Consider the following 26,080-nt stretch of genomic DNA (forward strand, 5'->3'; position numbering starts at 1 on the left):
AAATAGTCAATCCGTGTCTATTGACAAATTTGAAGAAAAGAAATGTTAAATACTTCCTTTTCGACCGGAAGTTACGCCAGGTCAAACCTAATAGTTTAAACCCATTTACAGACGACGGTCTATCTTTCTGCAAAGTTTAGTGTTTAAGTATTCGCCAATTCTGAGATACTAGTAGTTAAGTACATTATTGTTTATCAAGTTTACCAAAACAATCAAATGCAAACAGTTAAACTTATTAACATATTGCTTTGCTTAACTCCTTATGGTAAAACCGGCAGTGACGGTTGACACAATACCACCAGTTAAACCTTCATCAGTAAGATGCATATTATCAATCAATTTCTTTTGTCTTAATCACCTTAACTTTGTGAGATTTAAGTTTAACATATTTTATTGACTTATCATTTATACTACTATATTAAAATAATAGACTCGAATTTTTGCTTTTTAATACCGATAAATCAGAGAATACTATCTTTTGTTTTATATATTCTAGACGCCATTGGTACTTGACGATTACCAATTTGTTTTTATTTTTTCTCAGTTAAGCTTCGCTAATTAATAATCCACGAAAATTCCTCAAAAATCCCGGAAATCAGCTGGATTTTTATAAATTTTACAACCTTGCGCTTGCGCAATACATTCATGCTATAAGGGGATCTTTCGTTTATGTTTCCACAATATCATAAATAAACTCAGAAATGAAAATACAAATACGGGTAAATTTTTATTGGAAATTTGCTATATATTCTGTTCATATATATTATATGATGATGTCTTATAAGAGAAAGTATAAAATAGCAGTTAATATACATTTCAACTATTTAACTAAGTACTTACTTTTGTCTTCCTGATGACAAAAAATATTTGATTACATGCCCAAAAAATCACACTTTATTTCATAGGAGAGTAAAGAAAGAATATGTTTTATCGTAAACATGAATAATGTCTTACAGACCCAGTTTTACGATGTGTCGATATATCTATTTCGTAAATGTCCGATACGCAATGTCAACCTGTGCAGGCACGGATCAAAGTCTAGTTATTAATTATTTATGTTGCCAAAAGGGATTGGACACAAGTTCCAAAAACCAAAGAGTCATCTCCTTGTTGTACATGATATATTACAATGCCATACAAGGCCAGTTAACAATTATACATGTAACAGTTAAAGTACACTTTAAAAAATACAAATAGTTCACTAGTTTTGAATGCTGTAATACTGTGCTAAACTAAATCTAGAATAAGGATGGATAAGAAAGTTATGCAAATACATTCAAAAGATTAAATAAATATTCAACACATTTGTATAAATGTATGAACTTCTTTAAATGTTTACATTCTAAGATTTTGCAATTACAAAATTTGAAAAAAAAGAGAAAGCTAGCTGAGACATTTGAGATATCTCACCGATAGTAGAATTTACTTGTTTAACTTATATTGCATTAATGATATATGTAAGGTGTTATGCTGAGATATCTATTCCATGGGAAATGACAAGAATGAAAGCAAATCAAATTTTAAAGTATTTCTTGTACCGGTCGGATGTTGCACCTAATCAAACAAGATAGTTTAAACACACACACACACACACATATACATATATATATATATATATATATATATGATTAGGTTTATCATCTAACAAAGTTGACTTGTATTAGTCTATACCTTTTTGAAATCTCAAATAGAAAGAAAGGGTTTTTGTCTTTGAAAAGGAAACGGTCGACGGTAATTGAATTTTGACAAAAAGAAAACAAAAAAACCTTGACACATTATGATTTTCTATTTGCGCTAAGAATTTCATGAAATTCTATCAGTTAGAGTAATGAAGATTTCTTGTTGATTATCAATGACAGATTTTGTGTTAATATATTCATGAAAACAATAAATATATTTTTCCCGCCATTTCAAATTCATGTTGCATTAGCATTTGTACGTTGAAACATTTGTCGTATTTTTTCAACATCCATCCAGCTGAGGAATTCTGTCAAAACACTAATCAATTTTCCTTCTGTAGCTCCTCCGTCGGTGTCTCTCCAGGCAACAAGCATTCGAAAAATCCGTGTTTGGACATTATAATTGTTTAAGTCTATTCGGTCTATATCTCTAGTTTCCAACCCCAGCGCCACTCCTATTAACAGATAGTTAGAACCGATGTACCTGCTGACTTTTTCTAATTGAGCATCATTTGGTGGTCTTCCAATATTCACAAAACCTGAATTAAGAAAAAAGAAAACATTGTAAAATTATAAAAAACAAGCTTTGCTCAATCGTTTAGCGTTTACTGACTGATCGGCGTTCTTTTCCTCCTAAGTAACTATAAGGAAACATTTCAATGCATATAAAGATAAATTATATTTGTTTTAAGGAGTAAGTCAGCATTAAACTGATTTTCTTCTCATTTTCCATTGATGTTTTATAACAATAACTCACAAGAAGAAATAATATCGCCATATGCACTTTTTTTAATTATGTCTCCAAAAGCACATACGATGCAATTTTTGATAGTCACTTTTACAAATTGATTTAAAGATGATAAATTGTCTATTTCCACTACTGGCTCTAAAAACCCCTGTCCGTATGAAAATCCCCTGTCTTCCCCTGTCACCCCCTGTGTTTTCACTGTCATCCCCTGTACATCCCCTGTGTGCCACTGTAAAGAGCCCCTGTATATTCTGTCATCCCCTGTACGCCACTGTACACAACCCCTGTGTGCCACTGTAAGCCCCTGTCACCCCCTGTACACCCCTATCATCCCGTGTAAGCCACTGTATACCCCTGTGCATGCCCCTGACATCCCCTGTACGGTCTTTAACTGCTCGCTAAGTAAATAAATAGCTTTTAATTAATTCGGATTTTTAAAAATTTATATTTAGCATTCATGTTTTAGACGGTGCTTGTTTTTCTTTGCATTTCATAGAGGGCAATATTATTACAAACGTAAATAATTTTGACTCAACATTGACACAAATCAAGATATACTTATATACCGATAAACCGCTTATTTTATTACATGCATTTAAACAAATGACCGTGTTCTGTAATTTGTAAAATAAAAAAGAAAGAAAGAAAAATAAGTGGAGGAGTTCGTGAATCTGCAATGTTATGTGCCATGTAACCTGACTGAGATAAAGCGCATAACAACACAACATAATCAGCACGTGCAGATAACCACACACCGATCGAAATGATGAAATGATCACCTTTGACCAGTGTAATGATGCATAGAATTGAACAGCCTTTGTGAAGTTCATGTAAATCGCTGATAATTGCTGTCAGTATTGTTTTTTTTTTTATAAATCATGAGAGAGAGAGAGAGAGAGAGAGAGAGAGTTGATTTTTTTCGGAAAAGGGGATTAGGCCGGTCCATTGACACTTTTAACTTTTATCAGCTGGTGTGCATTTTCCAGTTTAGTTATCTAAATGCATTATTGTAAAAAATTGTCCTCATGCATATACACTGTAGAGCAATGATACCGTTAATGAATGATCTAATGCAAATGCCGGTAACGGGGTACTATTTAATTATACACACATGAATTATCTTAAATAATGGTCCGGGTTTTGGATCAGAAAAATATCAGATAAAATGAAAAATATAAAAGAGCAATATACAGTTTTAATTCATATCACTGTGCCAAATAATGTTCTGAATTTAAAGCTCTTCAATCTTTTCATGTTTGAAACTCTCAGAACTGAAAAATTGAAATTTTCAATTTCTTGTTTCTTTACTTGACAGACTGGCAAAAAGGTCATAAGGGGTGTTTAAACAACTTATTGCATTATTGTGTAGCATTACCGAGCATCCAGACATGAGGACGTGTGTGTATATACAAGTACACGTGTGTCTGTCACCTCATTGTACTTAATCTCGCTACCGTGCACTGCAAATTGTCAAGAAGGGCTGTATACAGTATATAGCTATTATATAATCACTGACCGACCATTCAGATCTGATGAACTGTGTGTATATATACGTGTACACGTGTGTCTATCATCTCTTGCTACCGTGAACTGCAAATTGTCAAGACGGGCTGTGTACAGTAGCTATTATATAATCATTGACCGAGTGAAATAATGTCAACATCCTCTCCTTTGAAAACTGTAGCTTCAATCAGATAGTTGTTAATCATGTGTCTTCAAGTTTTTTGATCAATTGATCTGGTCTAGTATAAAACATTAATGTATTAAAAATCAATATGACAGCTCTTAGTTAATCTAAATAATTATAGAAAATTGGTTATGAAAATTAATTAGGATTGCATGTGTAACGTGTCGAGGGGTCCGTACCTAGTCAATTCTAGGGTCTGGGGGTTGAATATAAAAAAATATCGAACAATAATAATTTTCCTCTCTAAAATGATAAGTGATTACAATTGGCCTACAAATATTTACAAAATGGCCTTCCCTTACTTAGGGTAAAATCACAAATGAATCTGGTCGGCCGGGATTGTAACTTTATTAATACCACGAGGTAAACACTATTATATGCCTTATTCAGGCGGTAGTGAATACCCGCGGCACGCCCTAGCTGGGTAACCTACTGAAGAGGTAAACCCTTAGTAGAGGCAGTCACTGTGTTAATGCCTTATGCAGGACGGACAGTGTACAACCTCTAACTAAAGGCGTACCCCTTCCCTAATACTACTAGAGTATCAGCGACGACTAAGCCAGGCTAACCTCCGAGAGGACAGCCTCTATAATAACCAACTAGTGGCAAACACGGTTGGTCCTATTAACTATGAAAATGTGGTAAGCCTATCTCTCAAGGCAACCCACCTACCAAAACCGTACCTTAGTCTCGCAATTTCTCTCTCTCTTCTCTATGAAGACTGCTAGGGAAAAGAACGCTGCAGCTGCGATGCGCTCGTTTATATACCCTCTGTGGGTCACGTGACAATCTCCGCTGGTTGCTAGGCGACAATACAAACACAGCTATCATGTGCCGTACGCATGATTCAACATTACATAACTTAAAATCGTTACACTACCCACGCCTTCGATGACATGCGACCCGCATGTAAATAAAATGTGAAAACTACCAAGTTATATTTATTTAACATCAGTACTCAAACTACAAAGTTTCTTAACTTTGCAGAAATAAACAATTTTCCTTTAAAAAGTGCATTTCAAATGATTCACATATCAAACACAACTTTTTCTTTAGAAACGATCTTAGTGTCAACATTTCCATCTCTGAACTTCTTGACAGTTCTCGTTGTCAGGATTCTTTTCAAAGGATCCGTTTGAGTTCTGCAGTCCCTCCTGCTTCCAAACGAGTTTCCAAAGTGTTCACCACCTAATGAAGTCTGCACGGCTTGATCCTCCTTTCTCAACTTTTTAGGTTGTGCAGGAGACAAGTGAACATCCGAAGATTTCCGCTTACTAATTATCGGAAGCGAAGGCGTTGTCGGCTTCCTAAACATCCTTCCCTCAAGCAAACTTTCATCTACCTCTTTCTCTTGAGATTCAGCTTCTTTATCACTCGTGGTGTCTCCATCATCGTCTTTATCGCTATCCTCATCTGAAATTTCTCCAATAAGATCTCCCGGATCTTGAGCAAGCCAATCGTCTTCCCGCTGTTCTTTCACTTCTTCACACTTATCCTCCTTGCTTCCCAACTTAACGACTTCTTCCTTGGCTAGGCCAGGGTGACATCTCTTCATGTGTCGCTTCAGGTTAGCTTCTTTATTATTACAGAAGTCGCACACAGGACATTGGAAGGTCCGCATAGCACACTTGAAGACGTGTCCTTTGTAGTCTTCTTCACTTCTTGCTGAATAGGAACACATTGGACAACGCCGAAACTCATAATTTGGAGTGGTCTTAGTCTTTGCCATCTACAACAAATGAAAAGAGTATAAGTCACTGTACTCTTACAGACATTATCATACTTAACACTATTTATCAGGTTTATCAACATAATAATCATGAAGCCATTTAGGTGGCCTTCTATCTCTAACAGGTCTATTATTACGGACAGGGCTATCATATGCAACATCATCTTTGCCCTCTTTATCGAGTGGCTCTTGATCTTCCTCTAGTGGTGGAAGTTCCTCATTTGAAAGTACCTGCGGATACTTCTTTCGCATACGGTCAACGTGTATAACTTGTTCACCCCCTTTAGGACCACAGTTGATCAAATACGTTATGTCAGACATCTTTTTGATAACCCTATATGGACCTTGCCAATAGCTTGTAAATTTTGAAGAGGTCCCGGGCTTTCGTCTCGGAAAGAAAACATATACCTCTTCACTGCTAACAAATGTTTTCCATTTCAGTTTTCTATCATGGTAGTGCTTTTGTCTAACCATGGCTTGTCCAATATTCTCTCGGACAACATTGTGAGCAATCTCTAGGCGTTCTTGGAGTTCCCATACCCATTTGTTTGACGGAGACTGTTTAATGTTACGAGGTGGTTCATACATAACATCTAGTGGCGTCTTTGTCTCTCGGCCTAACATTAACATATTTGGAGTCATCCCAGTAGTTTCCTGTATGGATGATCGATAGGCCATCATAACATATGGCAAATGGACATCCCAATCGGAGTGGTGCTGATTTACAAAGGCACTGAGCATCGTTGTTAAAGTCCGATTAAAACGTTCTACCATACCATCTGACTGTGGGTGGTAGGGAGTCGTATGTGTCTTTTGAATGTCAAGTAGCTTACATGTCTCCTGGAAGAGTTCACTTTCGTATTGTCGACCTTGATCCGAGTGTATTGTGTCTGGGACACCAAGTCGAGTAATCACCTCTTCTACAATTTTTGTAGCTACTGTTTTCGACTCCATGTTAGGCATTGCAAAGCACTCCGTCCACTTAGTAAAATAATCAGCTACAACTAGTATATATCTGTTGCCATTATCAGTCTCAGGCAGTTCTCCAAGAATGTCAGTGGCTATTCTTTCCATAGGAGATCCTGAACCAATTATTTGCATCGGGGCTTTATTTGTCATAGTAGGCGCCTTCCTCTTGGTGCAAACCTCACAACCTCTAATGTATTGTCTGACATCTCTTTGCAAGCCCGGCCAGTAGTAAGACTGTCGTATTTTTGCCAAGGTTTTATGCACACCGAGATGACCAGCTGCTCGATCATCATGGCAGAATTTTAGAGTTGTTCTCCTTTCTTCGTTTGGGATTACAGCTTGTAATTTTTGACTCTTTGAAATCAAATCATCCCACTTTCTGTATAGAACACCTTCATGTAAAATCAATCTATCCCATTGAGACCATAACGATTTTACAGTCATGGACTCCCCTGATATGGCATTGTATTCAGGACGCTTTTTATTTGCCAACCACTTCTTTACCATACCTAGATTTCTATCGGAATCCTGCATTTCACTCAAAGTAACATCTTCTGTGAAACCAAAGGCATTGTCTGAATCCTGCTTTAAAGCAAGGCAATCCAGTCTATGATCACTCTTACACTGCTTGCATGGCATTCTGCTCAAACTGTCCGCGTTATTGTGAAACTTTCCTGGCCTATGTTCTATATAGAAGTCATAACTTGACAGCATTTCTATCCAACGAGCCAGCTGCCCCTGGGGATCTTTAAAGTTCATCAACCATTTTAATGAACTATGGTCGGTCCTTATTTTAAACTTTCGGCCATACAAGTATTGTCGAAAATGTTTGACGAATAGCACAACAGCTAAGAGTTCTTTGCGAGTAACGCAGTACTTCCTTTCAGACTTCGATAGACTTTTACTCGCAAATGCTACAGGTCTCTCTACTCCATTCTGTATTTGCGAGAGCACCCCGCCTACGGCTTCATTGCTAGCGTCAGTATCAAGTATGAATTCTTGATCGAAATCGGGGTGAGCTAAAACTGGAGCTGTCGCTAGTTCTTTCCTTAGCCTATCGAAGGCATTTTGACAGTCATCGTTCCATCTAAAGGTTATATTCTTCTTCGTCAAGTCATGTAACGGTTTTGCAATCATTGCAAAATTTGGCACAAACCTTCTATAGTAACTGCAGAAGCCTACAAATGACCTTAACTCAGTGAGGTTAGATGGAATAGGCCACTGTTTAACCACTTTGATCTTTTCGGGGCTCGTTGCTATCCCTCTTTCAGATACGATATGACCTAAATACTCTACTTCTTTTGCAAACAATGTGCATTTACGCGCTTTTAATTTGAGACCAGCAGCCAGTAAGCGGTCGAACACTAGAGTAAGATTTTGAATCATATCCTCTATAGTATTTCCTACCACAATGATATCATCTAGATACACTAGACAGATATCCCATTGAAGATTTCTTAGAACTGTCTCCATCAGACGCTCAAAGGTTGCCGGGGCATTACAAAGCCCGAATGGCATGACCTTAAATTGATATAAGCCTCTTCTTGTAGCAAAAGCTGTCTTGCTACGATCATCCGGAGACATTTCCACTTGCCAGTATCCAGAGTTTAAATCAAGAGTGGAAAACCACTTGACTCCATTCAACTGATCTAGTGAGTCGTCAATCCTTGGCAAGGGGTAAGCGTCTTTGATTGTCACGCCATTAAGCTTGCGATAATCGACGCAAAATCTGGTTGTACCGTCTTTCTTTTTAACAAGGACGACAGGTGACGACCATGGACTTGTTGACTCTTCAATAACATTTCTCTTCATCATGTCATCCACATGTTTATCAACCTCTGTTTGCATGTGAAATGGAAGTCGTCTTGGGCGTTGTTTGATGGGCTGTGCACTTCCAGTATCAATCTTATGCTCAGTCACATTTGTCTTCCCTAATTCTGCATCTGATACAGCAAATAACTTTGAATACCGCATTAAAAACTTATATATCAAACTGGCATCTTTGGCACCCATTCCTTTTATTGTTCGTTCGTAAAGATCATGGAGGTGATCAGGCATTGCCTGTTGATTGTCGTCAAAGCATTCATCATCCTTTACATCCTCTACATTTTCTATTGGCACCAGGTTTGCAACTAATGTCCCCTTATACACATTAAGAACTTGATCAGACAAGTTCAACATTCTAACTGGTGCAAATTTTTCTCCAGTTACAAGAGCTCGCGCTACTAAGGCTCTGTCTGACTCCATAAACCGACATGAAGGTTCTATTAGACCTAATTCTGGGACTTTATCAAATATTGGAGGTAAAACATTGCACTTGGCGACAACCTCACAACTCTGTGGTATACAAACATCATCTGCTAATGTGACCCTGCAACAGCCAATTTTACCTTCCATGTGTAAAGCATGCCGTTTGCCTCCTACTTTCAGTGACAGGGATTCCATATCTATGAAGCAATGGTGGTCTTTCAGAAAATCAAGACCTAGTATACCATCAACCCCTATTTCTGCAACGGCAAACGCTTGTGCAAAATTGTCATTCCCTAACTGCATGTTGATTGTTAGTAGACCGTCAGTCTTTAGTGGCGTACCATTTGCAGTTACTATTGGTCTACTCAGCCTCACAAGCTGTGAGTTCCGAAAACCAACGGAGTTTAAGATATCCGGAGATAATATGCTCAGGGTAGCTCATGAATCTACCAGCAATTTAACAGCTTTGCCATTTACTAATGCATGTAAAAACATGCCAGCCTCTCCAACTTTGTAGGTGACACCAGACCTTCCTGCAGAACTTTTTGTATTTGGTTTGTTGGATTTAGGCAGACCATTCTTCGATGGACCTTGGTCTGAACTCTTTGTCTTATCTAAAAACTTTAAGTACTTGAAACACTTGGCTTTGACATGTCCTTCCCGTTTACAATAATGACAAACTACAGTAGATTTTTGTCCGCCTCTTTTATGCGTATCTACTGTGGGATGGTCTCTGTCTTTCTTCAGAATTTTTATTTCATTTTGAAGGTCAAGTACCGCCTTTGTCAACACCGATATTGGGTCTAACTTTTCTTCATCACTCTGTGTAGACCTTGCATAGGTTGGACTGTCGTGCATTCGATGGTCTGCCGCCTGAAAAGCATCCAACTCAACAGCATGTCTCACGGCATCATTGAGATCAATGGGTCTTGCTTGTCGAACCCTTAGACGCATGTCTCTATCTCTCAGGGCGTCTATAAACTGCTCTTTGGAAAGCGTCTCTTTTACCTCAACTGGTGCTGTTGGGTAGGCAAGATTGGTAAGCCTCCTTATATCCTCACCTAATTCAGGCAATCAATCTGAGGCTTTCTGTCGTCTCTCACGCAGTTGAGCTCTATAGAGCTCTGTCTGATTTGTCGGGGAAAACCTCTCTTCAAGCGCCTTGCACAATAGTCTGTAGTTGCACTTCTCACCCTCTGGTAGGTTTCCTAAAACACCCTGGGCTTGACCCCTCAATGATACCGCCAAATGCATCCCCTTGTCTGAAACAGACCATTTGTTAAGGGCGGCACAAATTTCAAAATGTGATTTGAAATCAACCCAGGATGAACTACCATCAAACTTGTCTGCCTTAACTCCTGATCGGACGGGCTCATTGTCATCCTTTTTCTGACGCCTGCGTGTTACATTGTCCTTGTAAGGCCTTGAGTCATCTGGGTCATCAATGGCTGCAGAGTCGATATATGGTGTACTTGATACACGTTGCTTGCGGTTTGTCAGCTCATTGAAATTTTCCACAAAACTAGGCTCGTCATCTCCAAGAAAACTGGTGGTCTTCTTTAATTGCTTAGGTTTCGCACCAGAACTCTTATATGACTTTTCACCCAGTAATGTGGTGTGCCTGCTGTCAGGTATGCCTGAATCTCTGGCGTGCGATTTCTCAGCTGTCTTAGGCAACCCGTCATGCAACTGCCGCAATTCTTTTTCTTATGCGCTCATCATAATTTAAAAGTAAACACAATACAATCAAAAGAATTTATTCCGACCAAAATTCACATAAAGTAATCAGCTAATAATTCAACAGTTACCCAGATCCCACCGCGCTGCCACCATTTATTTTTGTAACGTGTCGAGGGGTCCGTACCTAGTCAATTCTAGGGTCTGGGGGTTGAATATAAAAAAATATCGAACAATAATAATTTTCCTCTCTAAAATGATAAGTGATTACAATTGGCCTACAAATATTTACAAAATGGCCTTCCCTTACTTAGGGTAAAATCACAAATGAATCTGGTCGGCCGGGATTGTAACTTTATTAATACCACGAGGTAAACACTATTATATGCCTTATTCAGGCGGTAGTGAATACCCGCGGCACGCCCTAGCTGGGTAACCTACTGAAGAGGTAAACCCTTAGTAGAGGCAGTCACTGTGTTAATGCCTTATGCAGGACGGACAGTGTACAACCTCTAACTAAAGGCGTACCCCTTCCCTAATACTACTAGAGTATCAGCGACGACTAAGCCAGGCTAACCTCCGAGAGGACAGCCTCTATAATAACCAACTAGTGGCAAACACGGTTGGTCCTATTAACTATGAAAATGTGGTAAGCCTATCTCTCAAGGCAACCCACCTACCAAAACCGTACCTTAGTCTCGCAATTTCTCTCTCTCTTCTCTATGAAGACTGCTAGGGAAAAGAACGCTGCAGCTGCGATGCGCTCGTTTATATACCCTCTGTGGGTCACGTCTCCGCTGGTTGCTAGGCGACAATACAAACACAGCTATCATGTGCCGTACGCATGATTCAACATTACATAACTTAAAATCGTTACACATGTTTACTTATTAGGAAATTAATTCCCGGTTAAACTATTAGTAACTTTTAATTAAAAATCAATGCAATCTCTCTCTCTTTCCTTCTCTCTCTCTGTATAAACTCCTTAGGCTACATGTATAGAAAACACTATAGCTAGTATAGTATGTTGTGTATGTTCTGACCAGGGCTGCGGAATGATAAAGAATAGGTAATAAAAATTAGGATTGCATGTTTACTTATTAGAAAATTAATTCCCGGGTAAACTATATATTTAATAATTCAAAATCAATGCAAACTCTCTCTCTCTCTCTCTCTCTCTCTCTCTCTCTCTCTCTCTCTCTCTCTCTCTCTCTCTCTACTAATCTTTTTTTTTTTAATTTCTTGATATCTATAAAACCTCCTACATGTATAGAAAACACATTTACATTTTCTAACCTTGGCGACAGATTTCTGTTCACTGGCAATTAATTAAATTATCTTTGATATCTTCCACTTTGCAGTAAAAAAGGGTATGCCAATTAGATTTTGGAAATTAATGAAATTGATTATGAGATTAAAATATCAGTTAAAATTCAAGAGTCCAATAAGCCGGTCAGAAACGTATTGAACAAACATAATAAAATAATTTCTTAGGCAAATTTATATAAGCTATTGAAGCTTTATTTTGCTATTCACGAGAAATTGATAAAGGTATAACCAAGAACTTGGTTAGAAAAAAGAAGAAAGGTGTACGCTATCGTTACATAGCTGATTGTAAAATCTATATTTTGACTGATTTTTAGTTTTTGTTCGCTCCTATATGTTTAGATAATTTTATATAGAAAATTAAAAACCATGTACCGCGCTTGATCTTCAGTTAGTTTCTAGTATGTTGTTTATTACCAAGAATCATATGATTCATAGACTAAAGATATTCATAAGTAAAGTGTACATATATCTGTAGACAATTAAAAAAAATAAATAATTCACTCTATGTTGTATTTTTATGTCTAAATATTTTAAACATTAGGGAGTAGTGATGTACCCAAGCTCCAAAAGACTACATGCCCTGAAGGCTTGCACACATAATACAAAAATAATTACCGCCCTCACCTGAGGTTTACCACCCGGTGAATCTCAAATCTTTAGTTGTTAGCATGATTATTGAAGTATCAATAAATTATCAACTAAAACATGTGATTTCTAAAATTACGATAAAAGTGTGTCTTGTGATTCAGCGCTGTTGAGTGCAAATATAGCTTAAAATATAACACATGTGATTTCAATAGTTGAATTAAGAAAATGATATTGAAGCCGTACAGGGGATGTAGGGGCATGCACAGGGGTATACAGTGGCTTACAGGGGATGACAGGGGCGTACAGGGGGTGACAGGGGCTTACAGTGGCACACAGGGGGTTGTGTACAGGGGCGCACAGGGGATGACAGGGTATACAGGGGCTCCGTACAGTGGCACACAGGGGATGTACAGGGGATAACAGTGAAAACACAGGGGGTGACAGGGGAAGACAGGGGATTTTCATATGGACAGGGGTTTTTAGAGCCAGTAGTGAATTCTAGGTTAATATTGCAACTCTACCTCAATTATTTTGCCTTTTATGATTAATTGGATTTTTTGTTCTCAAAACCGTTTAAATCAACCGTTGTATTATTAAACGAAAAGATCAATGTTACTCTTGTCTTGTTACTATTTGTCTTCCTACTGACCGGGCTCTTGTTAAATTTGCATGGCTTAATATTTAAACTGACGATTTTTTTAATGAAAAATTGTTCCGTTTGTTTGTTAAATTGGGGGGGGGGGGGGTTGGAGGGGGGTCGTTTAATCGCTTTATTTTTTAATTCGTTTTGCTTATTATAAAAATTGTATGCAGTCTTTTGTTCATCGAATTAACCTTCATTGAAAATTGACCTCTCTCAAGTTGTGGTTAACTTTCTGTATATGATGCAATGTGGTTGCAAATGTGGAAAAAATTTCCATTGATATCAAGTAAGGACGGTAAAGATCAGATGTTTCTTTATAATTACATAAATGATATATATATATATATATATATATATATATATATATATATATATATATATATATATATATATATATATATATATATATATATATGTAAAGACATTGTGACCATAGATATTATTAATAAGACAAGAGGCCCAGGGGCCACATCGCTCACCTGAGCAACAATTGACTTAATTCTAATCAATTAGCATAACCGTATCAAAATATTTTGACAACTAAGTACAGTAGATCTAGCTAAAAAAAATTAAATATCTGCCAATTTTTATCCACCTCTTTTTATTTGGTAAATACCAAGCCCCTTTTGTTGTTGTAACTGTAAGAAGATTTTTCTCTATTCCTATATGACCCCTACATTACCTGAGGATGCTTCCATTTTAGTTTGAGCTTTTCAGGCCTAATAGTTTTTGAGAAGAAGATTTTTAAAGATTGTCTCTTTATATTCCTATGTAAAACATGATCCCCAAATTGTGGCCCCTCCCTACCCCCGGGGACCGTGATTTGAACAAACTTGAATCTACACTACCTGAGGATGCTTCCATTTTAATTTGAGCTTTTCAGGCCTAATAGTTTATGAAAAGAATATTTTTAAAGAGTTTCTCTATATATCCTATGTAAAACTTGACCCCTTAATTGTAGCCCCTCCCTACCCCCAGGGACAATGATTTTCAAACTTGAATCTACACTACCTGACGATGCTTCCATTTTCATTTGAGCTTTTCAGGCCTAATAGTTTTTGAGAAGATTTTTAAAGATTTTCTTTATATATTCCTATGTAAAACATGATCCCCCAATTGTGGCACCACCCTACCCCCGGGGACCATGATTTGAACAAACTTGAATCTACACTACCTGCGCGGCTATGTTAAGGCTGCCCGATTAATTTCACAGCGATATCAGCAAGTCACTTGTCTGTACTTCATAAGATATGACGTCATAGTTAACTTTGACGTCACGATCTGCATTCCTTTCGATCGTTCTTAGGGAATGTATCGTAACGTAATAAGTGATATTCATTGTGCATAATGAAACCGCTTCATTCCTTTACATAGACACTGTTGTAAATGCTAGTGATACTAAATTCAATATCACCGATATGGAGTATAAAAAAATGTTTTGACAATATTTCAAATAAACAAAATATTTATATGAACCCCCAGCAAGAACTGCAAAACACATTACTTATCGAAGGAGTTTTCATAAAAATATTTTTGATTTAATGTCATTATTCACTTGTGCCGATGCGATTTTTATAGATTATTTACCGTGTTAGAATACACCCGTCACGTGCTTAAGAAAAATATATGACGTCACAAAAATATATCAAATATAGTGTTGGATGTCACTGTTCATATATGTAATAAAAGTTTAAAAAGAACTCGCTCGGTTAAAGTATTTTTTGATAATTAGAATAGTATCATTTTTCGATATATATTTAGCTTCGGACAGCCTTAACATAGCCGCGTGAGGATGCTTCCATTTTAATTTGAGCTTTCCTGGCCTAATAGTTTTTGAGAAGAATATTTTTAAAGATTTTCTCTATATATTCCTATGTAAAAATCCATACCCCCATTGTGGCCCCACCATACCACCAGGGACTATGATTTGAACAAACTTGACATACCACCAGGGACTTTAATGTGAACAAACTTGAATCTACACTACCTGAGGGTGCTTCCATTTTAATTTGAGCTTTTCTTGCCTAATAGTTTATGAGAAGAAGATTTTAAAAGATTTTCTCTATTATATTCCTATGTTAAACTTGAAACCCCTCGTGCGTCCCCACCCTACCCCCAGGGACCATGATTTGAACAAACTTGAATCTACACTATCTGAGGATGCTCCCATTCTAATTTGAGCTTTTCTGGCCTGGTAGTTTTTGAGAAGAAGATTTTTTTTAAAGATTTTCTCTATATATTCCTACGTAAAACTTGATCCCCCTCTTGTGGTCCCTCCCATCCCCCGGAGACCATGATTTGAACAAACTTGAATTTACACTACCTGAGGATGCCTCCACACAAGTTTAAGCTTTTCAGGCCTAATAGTTTTTTAGAAGATTTTTGAAAAATACCAACAAATTTTCAATAATTCTCAATTATCTCCCCTTTAAAGAGGGCGTGGCCCTTCATTTGAACAAACTTGAATCCCCTTCACCTAGTGGTGGTTTGTGCAAAATTTGGTTAAAATCTGCCTGGTGGTTCTTGAGAAGAAGATGAATATGTGAAAAGTTTATGACAACGACGACAACGCCGACAACGACGACAACGACAGACAACGGACAAATTGTGATCAGAAAAGCTCACTTGAGCCTTTGGCTCAGGTGAGGTAAAAAGATTTTGGTGTGTGAGAATACTGATTTTGTTAACTAATGAAAGTAGTTTGAATTCAAACCCCATTTGCAAAACACTTAGCTTTTGAACACAAGATGTTCATGATACTGATTTTTTTACTTTCAATTTAGATGTTTCAAAGGCACATGGGTTCATAGTTCAAAACAAAGAAAATATTGGATTTGTTCTCAAGCAAAAGTATATGGACCAATTTCTTGTGAAAAATTGTCTACCCCTCACTCCGAAATCAACATCTGTATAACGACATCGCTTATTAAAATATTGCATTTTCACATTCACAAGATGAAATTCTGCCATTTAGTCAACGGAATGTTAACTGTAAGGTCTTAAAATATATCCCATTCAGTCACATTTTAGTGGTCTTAATGTCAGAGCTTTATCGTGGGGAGTACGGATTTTAGTCGTTTATACTCACCTTCCGTTCCAATAGAATCGTTTACTCTCCGTGCATACAAGTTTCCACCGATCAACTGTTTCTCTAATTCAACAACAGCATCCTGAAGCTCAGCCCATCGATTTTGAAAATCTGCATCTTCGATCGTAACGTTTGTTTCCCTGGTTAATACCCTATTCTTTTGAATTCGTATCCTTTCTATGCAGGCAGCAATACTGTTATCACCTGGTTCTGGTTGGTATCCCCAGCGTCTTCTGTGTTCAGGGATATTGCAAATGTATCGTAAAAGAATGTAAAGCACAGAAATATCCAGGTCATTGGCGGTCAACGTTGTATTTCTATTTGCTGGAAAGAGTAGTTCCATTTGCTGAACGTTCGCGATGGTTCCAAGCTTCTGTTTGTATTGATCAAGCTTTGATCGGAGATCAGCAGGTTGAATATAATGATTGAGGACGTCTCTTAGAATGTCCGTACAAATGGTTGTAATCAGATGACATAAACGGATGAAATTTTCAGTGGGTGTGCCACGGTGAGGCGCCGAGGATTGTCCAGAACCGCTCATGTTCTTTACTGAAACAAATAAAGGTTTTGATTTACATTTTACTTTTTCGTGCATGAACGAACTTAATATAGATAACCATTATCATTCTATATCCAAGGATTCTGCTTTTTCCGTAATATAGCGAAAATTAGAAATGCCTGCCAAAATTGCATCCATTCACTGGAATAAAATCAAGTCCAGATTATCTGTATTAAAACACCCTCCTATAACCGATTTAGGTTTAATAACTCAGTCCAAAATAGAAACTCTACGGAGTTTTTGCAATGCAATAACCGTAAAAGGACCCTGCATGATAACCTTTACAAAATTTTGCGGGGTGTCCTAAGTAATTCCGAATGGAGAAAAGATTCTTACTTTGAATATTCGTATGATGTTCCTGTGTGTGAAATACCCTTTGGGGAAAAACAGATGATGTATTACTTGAAAGATCTTAATTGTGCCTCATTGCGTGTTTATTTAAGTAAAGATCAAAAAAAGTAATCAAAACAATAACTTTGAATACATTTTTGTACATTTTTCTGTCTTATTCTTAACTTATTACCAATTTCTAACGTATAACGTTTGCATTTATGAAAGCAATGATCTAGGTATCCTAAGCAATATGTAATGACCATACCTTTTAAAGGAGTTGAAATCTACAAAAGGGAAAACATCCGAGATATACACATTGAGACGTTACCATTTTTCACTCTTGAAAATTCACATATACTTAAAAGATTTCTTAACGAAGATTTATAATGGGAAATGTCATCTTTTCTCCATTCGGAAGTTACTCGAGATAACTCGCACAAAGTGTTATTATTCGGGTACATTCATTTCGTACGTAATATGAAATGTCCGTTTAATTTTAGCCGAGTATTGAAACCTGGCAAGCTAGAACGGGCTTTTCGAGGGAGAAGTCTTGTTTTTTTTAACATCAGAATTCTGAAGCATATCTTTTCAGACAATTTAACAAAACCTATCGCATAAATAAATTGAGATAGACTTTAATATACTAAAATATCAAGGAATATGCCATAAAGTTTGATAACGTTTGATATATAATTTTATAAATAGTTGGTATCAAATTTTGTTTTAAATCTTTGTCTGGCAAACAATGATTTAAACTAAAAAAAATGACCAATATGCAATTAAAAGAAACGAGTTCTGTTTTTTTTCATGCGCGTTTCATACAGTATGATCTTCATTGCTTAACACCAATAGGAATTTCCCAATATTATTCTTGTTTCACCAACAATTGTTTTGTAAAGAGTTCAATTCAGATAATTTTAAATAAAGTTTTAAGTCATCACTATCCATATGTGATAAATCAAAATATTCAACGAAATTCAAAAAGCTACTTACAAATGGAAAGCGGGTTTGAGTTTTTTGGTGATTTGTTTTTATTTCCCTGTTTGTTCCGTTGGTAAGCGTTCAATGACAACTGGATATCTATAGAGGGTTTTTAAATCCTCAGTGCTCCTCATTACAGGGCATGAGGTTTTCATGTGTGCTGTTCGATCAGATAAAATGTTAATAAATTTACTGATTATTTCCCCTTTACTTTTGCGGAAAAGTTATGTACTCATACAGACACTGATTACGGAAACTAGTTAGAAATGAAAAAAATGACAACCATCAACCATCTCAAAAGTCCATAAAAAGAAATACAAATTCATAGCGGAGCAACGCGGATCTCTAAAAAGATGGAGGGTAGCTATAGTATAAAGAGGAGTGAGCATCCTCTGCTGACCTGCCACAACCGCCGTGTGCTCTTTAAATTTGTCGTAGTCTGGAAAAAACGGAAAAGTCCGTAAACAATTACATGTAGGTGTTAATTATGGTCTGACAATTAGTATGAAAAACGTCAGTCAGCCTGCGAACCAGTGGAAGATTGTATTTGCTGACAAGGTCGTTGTATCGACCATATAACTTACGAAAAGATAACTTCAAACGAAACTGTTGATAGTCCTGATTTATCAACTCGTTTGTCAGTAGCTTGCCTCGCCTTAGAAACTGTTCATACGAAAAGCACGCCCTTGCGTATCAAATTAACTGAGAGACAAAAACACCATATGCAGGTTAAGAAAGTTTATTGCTTCATAAGTAAGGAAAGATGACTATAAAAAATTCAAGTCATCGCGTTTATCATAAAGTGTTGGTGTCCTGTGAACATTAATGTTCTTTTCCAGTGAAATATCTATATATGAAACAGATGACGCAGACTCTGTGGTATTTTTTTTCATTTTGAATTTACTGGGATATATCGAGTCGACGTAAGTATGGAAACAACAATTGTTAATTGATAATACGTCGTCGATATACCTGGATATTGAGTTAAAGGCCACAGCGAGTGATTTATTGTTTTTTTTTTACGTAGTTTCTTTTAAATAAATTCTGCTTCATAAGAATACAAAAAAAATTCTGCTAACAGTAGGGCACAATTGATACCTATAGGAATTACAACAGATTGTTTGAAGACTTGATTTCCAACAACTACATATATCGTCTATCAGAAACTCAGCATCTGTTTAATGTCAATTTCAGAGTACTAGTGTGTGTAATCGGAATGGTATTTAACAAGATTTTTTTTTAGATTTCCAATGACAAGTGAGCATTTTTACGACTTTCATTTTTATTGAAGAAACAACTGAAATCAAAAAGCCTAGATTTTACTTTGTCATGGGGAATAGTCGTACGTTTTGATGCTATTGATTTTGGTAAGATTTTGTGACCTGAAAGTTTCTAATAATTCTTTAGAGCTTTTTTTTTAGCATCCACCTGATTCATGCCACCTCTGGGGTATATTGCTGTACAGTACTATTGAGGTTTTCCTTCACTACTGTAAGAATTTTAGTAAGGTGTAAAGATAGATATTTGGTAGAACATTTACTGGAACCTTCAAACTATCTCTGTTTGTAAGGACTTTAATTCTCTAATGTGTTATTTCATTTTCACTGTAGAAGGATTTAAGTTGTAAGCTATCGTTATTTTGGTGCTGAAGCATACTAAAATCATTCAAATTTTCATTTCATACAATTTCTACATCAAAGCCTGAAAACTCAAACGCGTGTTGGCTTGTTTGTGGGTTAGTCTAAAATTAAAGAATAATTAAATTTTAAGTCATGCACGGGAGAAAGCGCCTGTAATAGTGGTTTTGGCACCGTTTTAAGATATTTCATTATTTCATATTTGGAAAAGAAGAGATTAAGCATGTATTCGCCAGGATATTTATATGAAATAATTATATATTATTTTTTTAAGGTATCCGTACCTCATTAGACCACGTCACTAAAGTTTCTGTGTCGTGACTCATCGGTGGTCGGATATAAATACAAATATTTTTAAAAACCTAGTTAGTGTAAAATGTGCCTTTTGTTTGCTGTTTCATCACGTATACATGTTATAGAAAAGTAAATGACTTTTCATTTTGATGATTTTAAAAAATCACGCACTCACGAGACTGCGCGTAAAATGCAATGGTGGTGTCCTTGTGTACAGTCGTCCGAGACCACCGATGGCGATTTTCAACCGATAAGGCCGCGATACGTGAGAAAAGAGACAATGTAAGACGTAAGCGTGTCAAACAAAACATTATTTTGGAACATAATTATCCAATAGGCCACATTCATGACGAGGTGTCGTGAATGTGGCCTATATGATAATTATGTTCCAAAATAATAACAAATAAATAAATAACCGTAATTTTAATGTATGTGAAGACTGTTGCCCAGGCTATTAAAGACTGTTGAATTCAAGAAAGATTGAGATTGAAGAGTGGAAAAAAGGTCGCCGAGTCATAGAATGGAGATGTTCAATAGATTCGCTAAGTCATTGTTTAGTGTGTAAGATGGGACCATTACAACTTACATATGAAAACATTAAAGGTGGAATGAAGATGGGGTTGGGAGGGTTTTTGTAGTGCAGCAACTGGGGTCAGTTGAATAACGTCCCATACGGCAGTACATACACCAAACCATCAACAAGAGGACAGAAAATATTCACAGTGAACACAAAATTGGGTGCAGTTAATTTCATAATGTTTTTGATTTTGCATAGGATGCTATAAGCTGTTTAAAATAGAACTGTTCATGTATATGTAAATGAGCATTTCTCATTTTCTGAGTGTGTTATTGCAGCAATGATTGACTTAATTGGAGGGCCACAACGAGTCAACAATTTCCGTACTACCTTAGATCTCCCATCAATATCACACAAAAATCTGAAATGCATGGAGAGACGAGCGAGGAAACTGATGGAGGCTTATGCTTAAAAACGTATGGCCAGTGCAACAGAAGCATCTTTCGATGCTGAAATGAGGTTAGCATTTAATAAAGTATGGTACAATCCAATTGTTTGCTTTAGTGGAGAATAAATGAACACATAGAGCATTTCACATTAATTTAAAACACAAATTAAATACTGTTTTAGTGACATCTCAAACTTGGAAGAAAAGAATGCACCATTCGTTCAGCATGCAACTTGATGAGGAGTTAGGTACTGCAGTTATAGATGGAGAATTTATTGGGTACACATTATAAGATTCTTATAATCATAATGAATGACAAATGGCTGCACATTTCATAGAACCCCTATCTTGAATAAAATTGTTGTTTTAAAAAGTGATACCTATTTCTACACATTTGTTAATTTAGTGATCTAATACTTATGAAACCAGCTAATGTCCTTGAAGAGAAAACAGGAAGTTTTGATTCAGAAAATCATAATGATTATGATGATGATTATGAAGTGTAAGAACATGAATAATTTACAATTTTTGTTTTTTTAAAAATACCTAGAAGTAAATATCTATGGCAAACAACAGCTTATGTGAATTATTTACATACATAAATTGGTCAGTAAGGGATACTTTTTATTTTTGGAAAACATCAAATGTGCAAGAATGTACAGGTAGGCCAGACAAAATCCAAGATGAGAGGGCAAGGAATAGTTGTTCCTAAGAAGTTAAAGTTTAAACCTTTGACAAGAAAAGGAACGTCTGTGTGAGCAGATCATGGCTGACAAAAAAAGGGATTTGATAGTCTCACAGGTAAGAAAAAACACTAAAACTAGTGATTAAATTGTATATATTAAAATATCCTAAATGTTGTGTCAATTTTCATTATCATAAAAATTCAAACATTCAACAGGCCACATTTTTTTGCTCTGCACAAGTAAGTTTGGTAATAAAGTTCTCAAAACTGTTGTTAAACATCGAACTTGTTCAGTTTGTAAATGGTGGAAACGAAATAGACCCGGACAAAAGGTCCGTAACCATAGATGTGTCTGGAATCACAGGGGTTCATCTAAGTTAATGGAATGAACATCAGGGATTCAGGCAATAAAAGATGTCGCAAAAGACGCCAGTTGAAGTTATTGAGGGCGACGGAGACAACACTGTGATATCAAGAATTGAGAATGAACTGGGGGTTAGAATCAAGAAAAAACTGGACGGTAGCCACTGTGTGAAAAAAATTGTCAAGCATTTATATGACTTGCAGTAAAGAATCAAAGATCAGCAATCAGGTGATTCAGCACTTTACAAAATGCATCAAGAATATCTTTGCAAAAAATCAAGGTGATCCAGATGGCATGCGCCAGAACCTGGCAGCACTAGTGCCATACCAGTTTGGGGACCATACCAAGTGTGTTCCGAGACTTACTTACATAAGAGTTAACATTACAAGACATCATTAAGTGACCCAATTTTGAAGAAAAAGCTTCATAAAATATTTGAACCTGTGATAGCCAAAGCTTCATTGTACAGTGATGTGAACATGCAAATCGAGCAGTCAGGTTCCGAGCACCTAAACATCTACATTACGGGGAAATTGAAAACCTTGATTTTCGTGTTAAAGTTACTGCAGCATGTATAAATGAAGGTCGAAAATACTTGCCAGAGGTAGAAGTGTAAAATGTTATGATGTTTGTTTATTGTTGAGTTTATTGTTGACAGATTTTGCCAATTTTAGCACTTTACGTATTTTTTTTTGAAATGCAAAAATTAACCCATTGATAAGACATATTTCTAGATCATGTATATATGAAGATCTTATTTTCTTAGTGTGATTATTGGCATCAATTTTTATGAATACGTGTAATTATGGATGTTATTTTTAATGAAAAATAAGATATTTTCAGGTATTTAGAGAATACAGTCTATCCCCTGGTCATTATACTCAGAAATACTCAGAGAAGATGGACAATGAAGGGAAAAAAACGACAGGAAAGGTGACAGTTGCCTGGGAAGAAGCGGCGGTGATTGGAGTTGAAGCAGGAGAGGATCACTCAAAAAGGCGCCAATGAAGCAGCTGAAGGAGATACATATCAATCAGGTAAAGTACAATTACAGACATTAGTTTTGGATTGATTTCAGTATGAATGGAACCTTTACAAATAATAAGAACTTTCTGCATATCTTCAGAAGTTGGACTATCTGACCAAGTAGACATTCAAACCATTCCTGAAGCTGTTTCAAAACCAGGATTTGCAAAGGTCGATCATCTGGATGATGTTTAAGAAAATAGGGTCGTAATTGATCTGAAAACTACTGGATTGAGTAAGAATACATAATTTTATTTGAATTTTTTTTGAGTTTGAAATACCAAAGTATTAAAATTATATTACATTTATTCAGATTATTATATATATTTATACACGTTGGTAGTTTTAAACTCAGTAGAATGGTGTCTATTTCAGTCCAGAGAGGATTAATGCCTCACATAACACAGATTGCTGCACAGGATATGTCTACCAATGCCAAGTTTTCATGTTATGTTTCCCCGAAGGTACCTATCAATGAAAAAGCTGAGCAGACGACAGGAATATCCTGGGATGGAGAACGCATGACAGTTCATGGAACACAAGTTGCAACAGTTTCAATATCACAAGCATTTTCAAAATTTTTCAATTTTTTGAAAAATATAGGCAATGTCATTTTAATTGCACACAATGGAAGGGTCTTTGATTTTCGGATTTTGTCTTATACAATTTGTAGACTTGGAATGATGAACGAATTTTTGAATTATGTGTTAGCATTTGTGGATACTTTGTCATTATTTCGTTCAAAAGTACCCAAAATTGCCAGTTATAAGCAAGAATTTTTAGCTAAGCACTTCTGTCTTGAATCATACAATGCTCATAATGCAGTAGACGATGTCAACATGTTAGCGAAAATTTTATGTGCAAGTGGTACGGAAAACTAGATTATGTAAAACATTCATATGCATCTAATTGTCACTGTTTACAAGAAAAATACAATCTTGCCACGACGCAAAATATTGATAGTCTTCATTGTCTTGTAGCCAGTGGTGTACTCAAATTAGCAACAGCAGAAAATATTGCAGGTTCCGGTCTTAATTTACAACATTTGAAACTTGTTTGGCAGAGAGGTGGTAATGATGATTTGAGAAATATTTTTACTGCAAAAAATTGTATAGAGAAACCTCGTGTTACTACAGATCAAAGATTGTTAGCAAAATTGTGTTTGTTTTTCGAAAAGTAATGTGCGACATTTAACACATTTGTTTTGCATTTCTATCGTCTCTTCATACAATATTGTCAGTGAGTTTTCTGCAGATGTTTGATGTCCTCTTTACATGATATACTCACAAAAATTTATTAATATTTGTAGATTATGTCCTTTACAATTTGTAGACTTGGAATGGTGAATACATTTGTGGATACTTTGCCATTATGTTGTTCAAAGGTACCCAAATTGCTAGTTATAAGCAAGAATTTTTAGCTAAATATTTTTGTCATGAATCACACAATGCTCATGATGTGGATGATGATGTCAACATGATAGCGAAAATTGTATGTACATTTGGTATGGAAAATCTAGATTACGTAAAACATAAGCATCTAATTGTCACTTTTTACAGGAAAAATTTAATCTTGCTAAGACGAAAAATATTGATATTCTTCATACCCTTGATATAATCACGAAAATTTATTGATATTTGTAGATCAGGTCAAGGTCCCTGGATAATCAGTGGATAATTTGAATTGTCCAGCAATCAATTTTATGATTATATAACTTTTCAATGCACATATTGATTTTTTGGGGCAAATTTAAATGCATATAGATAAGAAATTCTGATTTTGAAATGTAAGTGAAAAGGGGGGTTGGGTTGTTCAACATGACATCAATTTAGTTACATTTAAAATTTTACAGTTAATATAGACAGAAGTAAATACTTTGAACTTTATTTACAGTTGATATTTTGTGAACAATTTGCATTACCTTTACCAAAATATTGTAGTTTAGTATGTGTGACCTTTTTGTACTCAAAGTGAAATCTGCAATTATTGTTGATTTTTCTTAACGTTAGTCGATATTTTTGAGGATAAGAATGTGTTTAATAAGTATAAAGCTATATTAATAAAATAAAACCTTAATGCAATGAATATTTTTATTTTTTCTTAGATTTTATCATTTACATGTATATAATTAACGTACAGGAAAAAAGGGGGATTAGTAAAAAAAAAAATGACAAAGTAAAAAATTTTTGCGGATAATTTTCAATTAAAAACCTCTGTATACCTCTTAACATCACTTGTGATCATGATTAACACCTATTTACATATTTCATGAAAATCATCTAATGTGGGTCGGATTCCTTAATTTTTGTGCTATCTTAAAGATCTCTCTTTTGGCTGGCACTGCAACGTTTTGAATCCAAAATCAACTCTAACACTTATTTATAAAGAAAAACCTGTTTAAAATTATTTAAAATAGAAACTCCGGATGTTCAATAATATATCTATATATTTGAAATAATTTGATTAGGTTCTTTAATATTAAAAAAAATTGAAAATGCCTGTACATGAGAGACAGATAGGATAAAAACATATTGAAAAAAAAAATGCAAACCATTTGGTTGGGGTAACATTAAGAGCTTAGAGCCAGCAAATGATTAATTAGACACAAATTATTTTAACAGCATTTGCAATTCTTAACATGCATTATTTGATCAATAAACCTATTCCGGAAGCAAGTGGTGTTAGGTGAGATAGGCCTTCAAACTAGCTCCTCTACACAAATGTACATAGCACATGCTACAACCAAAATTGTGTCTTTTCTTTTGCCACTCTTCTAACAATTTTTGCATCTTCAAAACAGTGTTAATAAGAATAAGAGCGAACGAGCATGAGTTTATAATTTATAACTA

General features: G+C 35.8%; 1 protein-coding gene, 1 long non-coding RNA gene and 1 other non-coding gene across 3 annotated transcripts; 1 reads left to right on the top strand and 2 right to left on the bottom strand.

Annotated features, from left to right (window-relative positions):
* Nucleotides 1-708: 708 nt before the first annotated feature.
* LOC117687677 (uncharacterized) lies at nucleotides 709-18,414 on the bottom strand. The gene is made up of 3 exons (XR_010709948.1): nucleotides 18,273-18,414; nucleotides 16,388-16,936; nucleotides 709-2,218 (listed from the first exon to the last, which is right to left on the bottom strand). It is a non-coding gene; the product is annotated as an uncharacterized protein (transcript).
* Nucleotides 4,271-11,719, bottom strand: LOC136272050 (RE1-silencing transcription factor B-like). Its single transcript, XM_066072826.1, has 2 exons — nucleotides 11,431-11,719; nucleotides 4,271-5,843 (listed from the first exon to the last, which is right to left on the bottom strand). The coding sequence occupies exon 2, from the start codon at nucleotides 5,841-5,843 to the stop codon at nucleotides 5,142-5,144; it is 702 nt and encodes a 233-aa protein (XP_065928898.1). The 5' UTR covers nucleotides 11,431-11,719; the 3' UTR covers nucleotides 4,271-5,141.
* Nucleotides 18,415-20,246: 1,832 nt separating the features above from the next.
* Nucleotides 20,247-25,186, top strand: LOC136272070 (uncharacterized). The gene is made up of 5 exons (XR_010709957.1): nucleotides 20,247-21,227; nucleotides 21,339-21,957; nucleotides 23,049-23,242; nucleotides 23,332-23,466; nucleotides 23,607-25,186. It is a non-coding gene; the product is annotated as an uncharacterized lncRNA (long non-coding RNA).
* Nucleotides 25,187-26,080: the final 894 nt, after the last annotated feature.

This window comes from Magallana gigas, chromosome 1, assembly GCF_963853765.1.
Source record: "Magallana gigas chromosome 1, xbMagGiga1.1, whole genome shotgun sequence".
In the NCBI taxonomy this organism is placed as follows: Eukaryota; Metazoa; Mollusca; class Bivalvia; order Ostreida; family Ostreidae; genus Magallana; species Magallana gigas.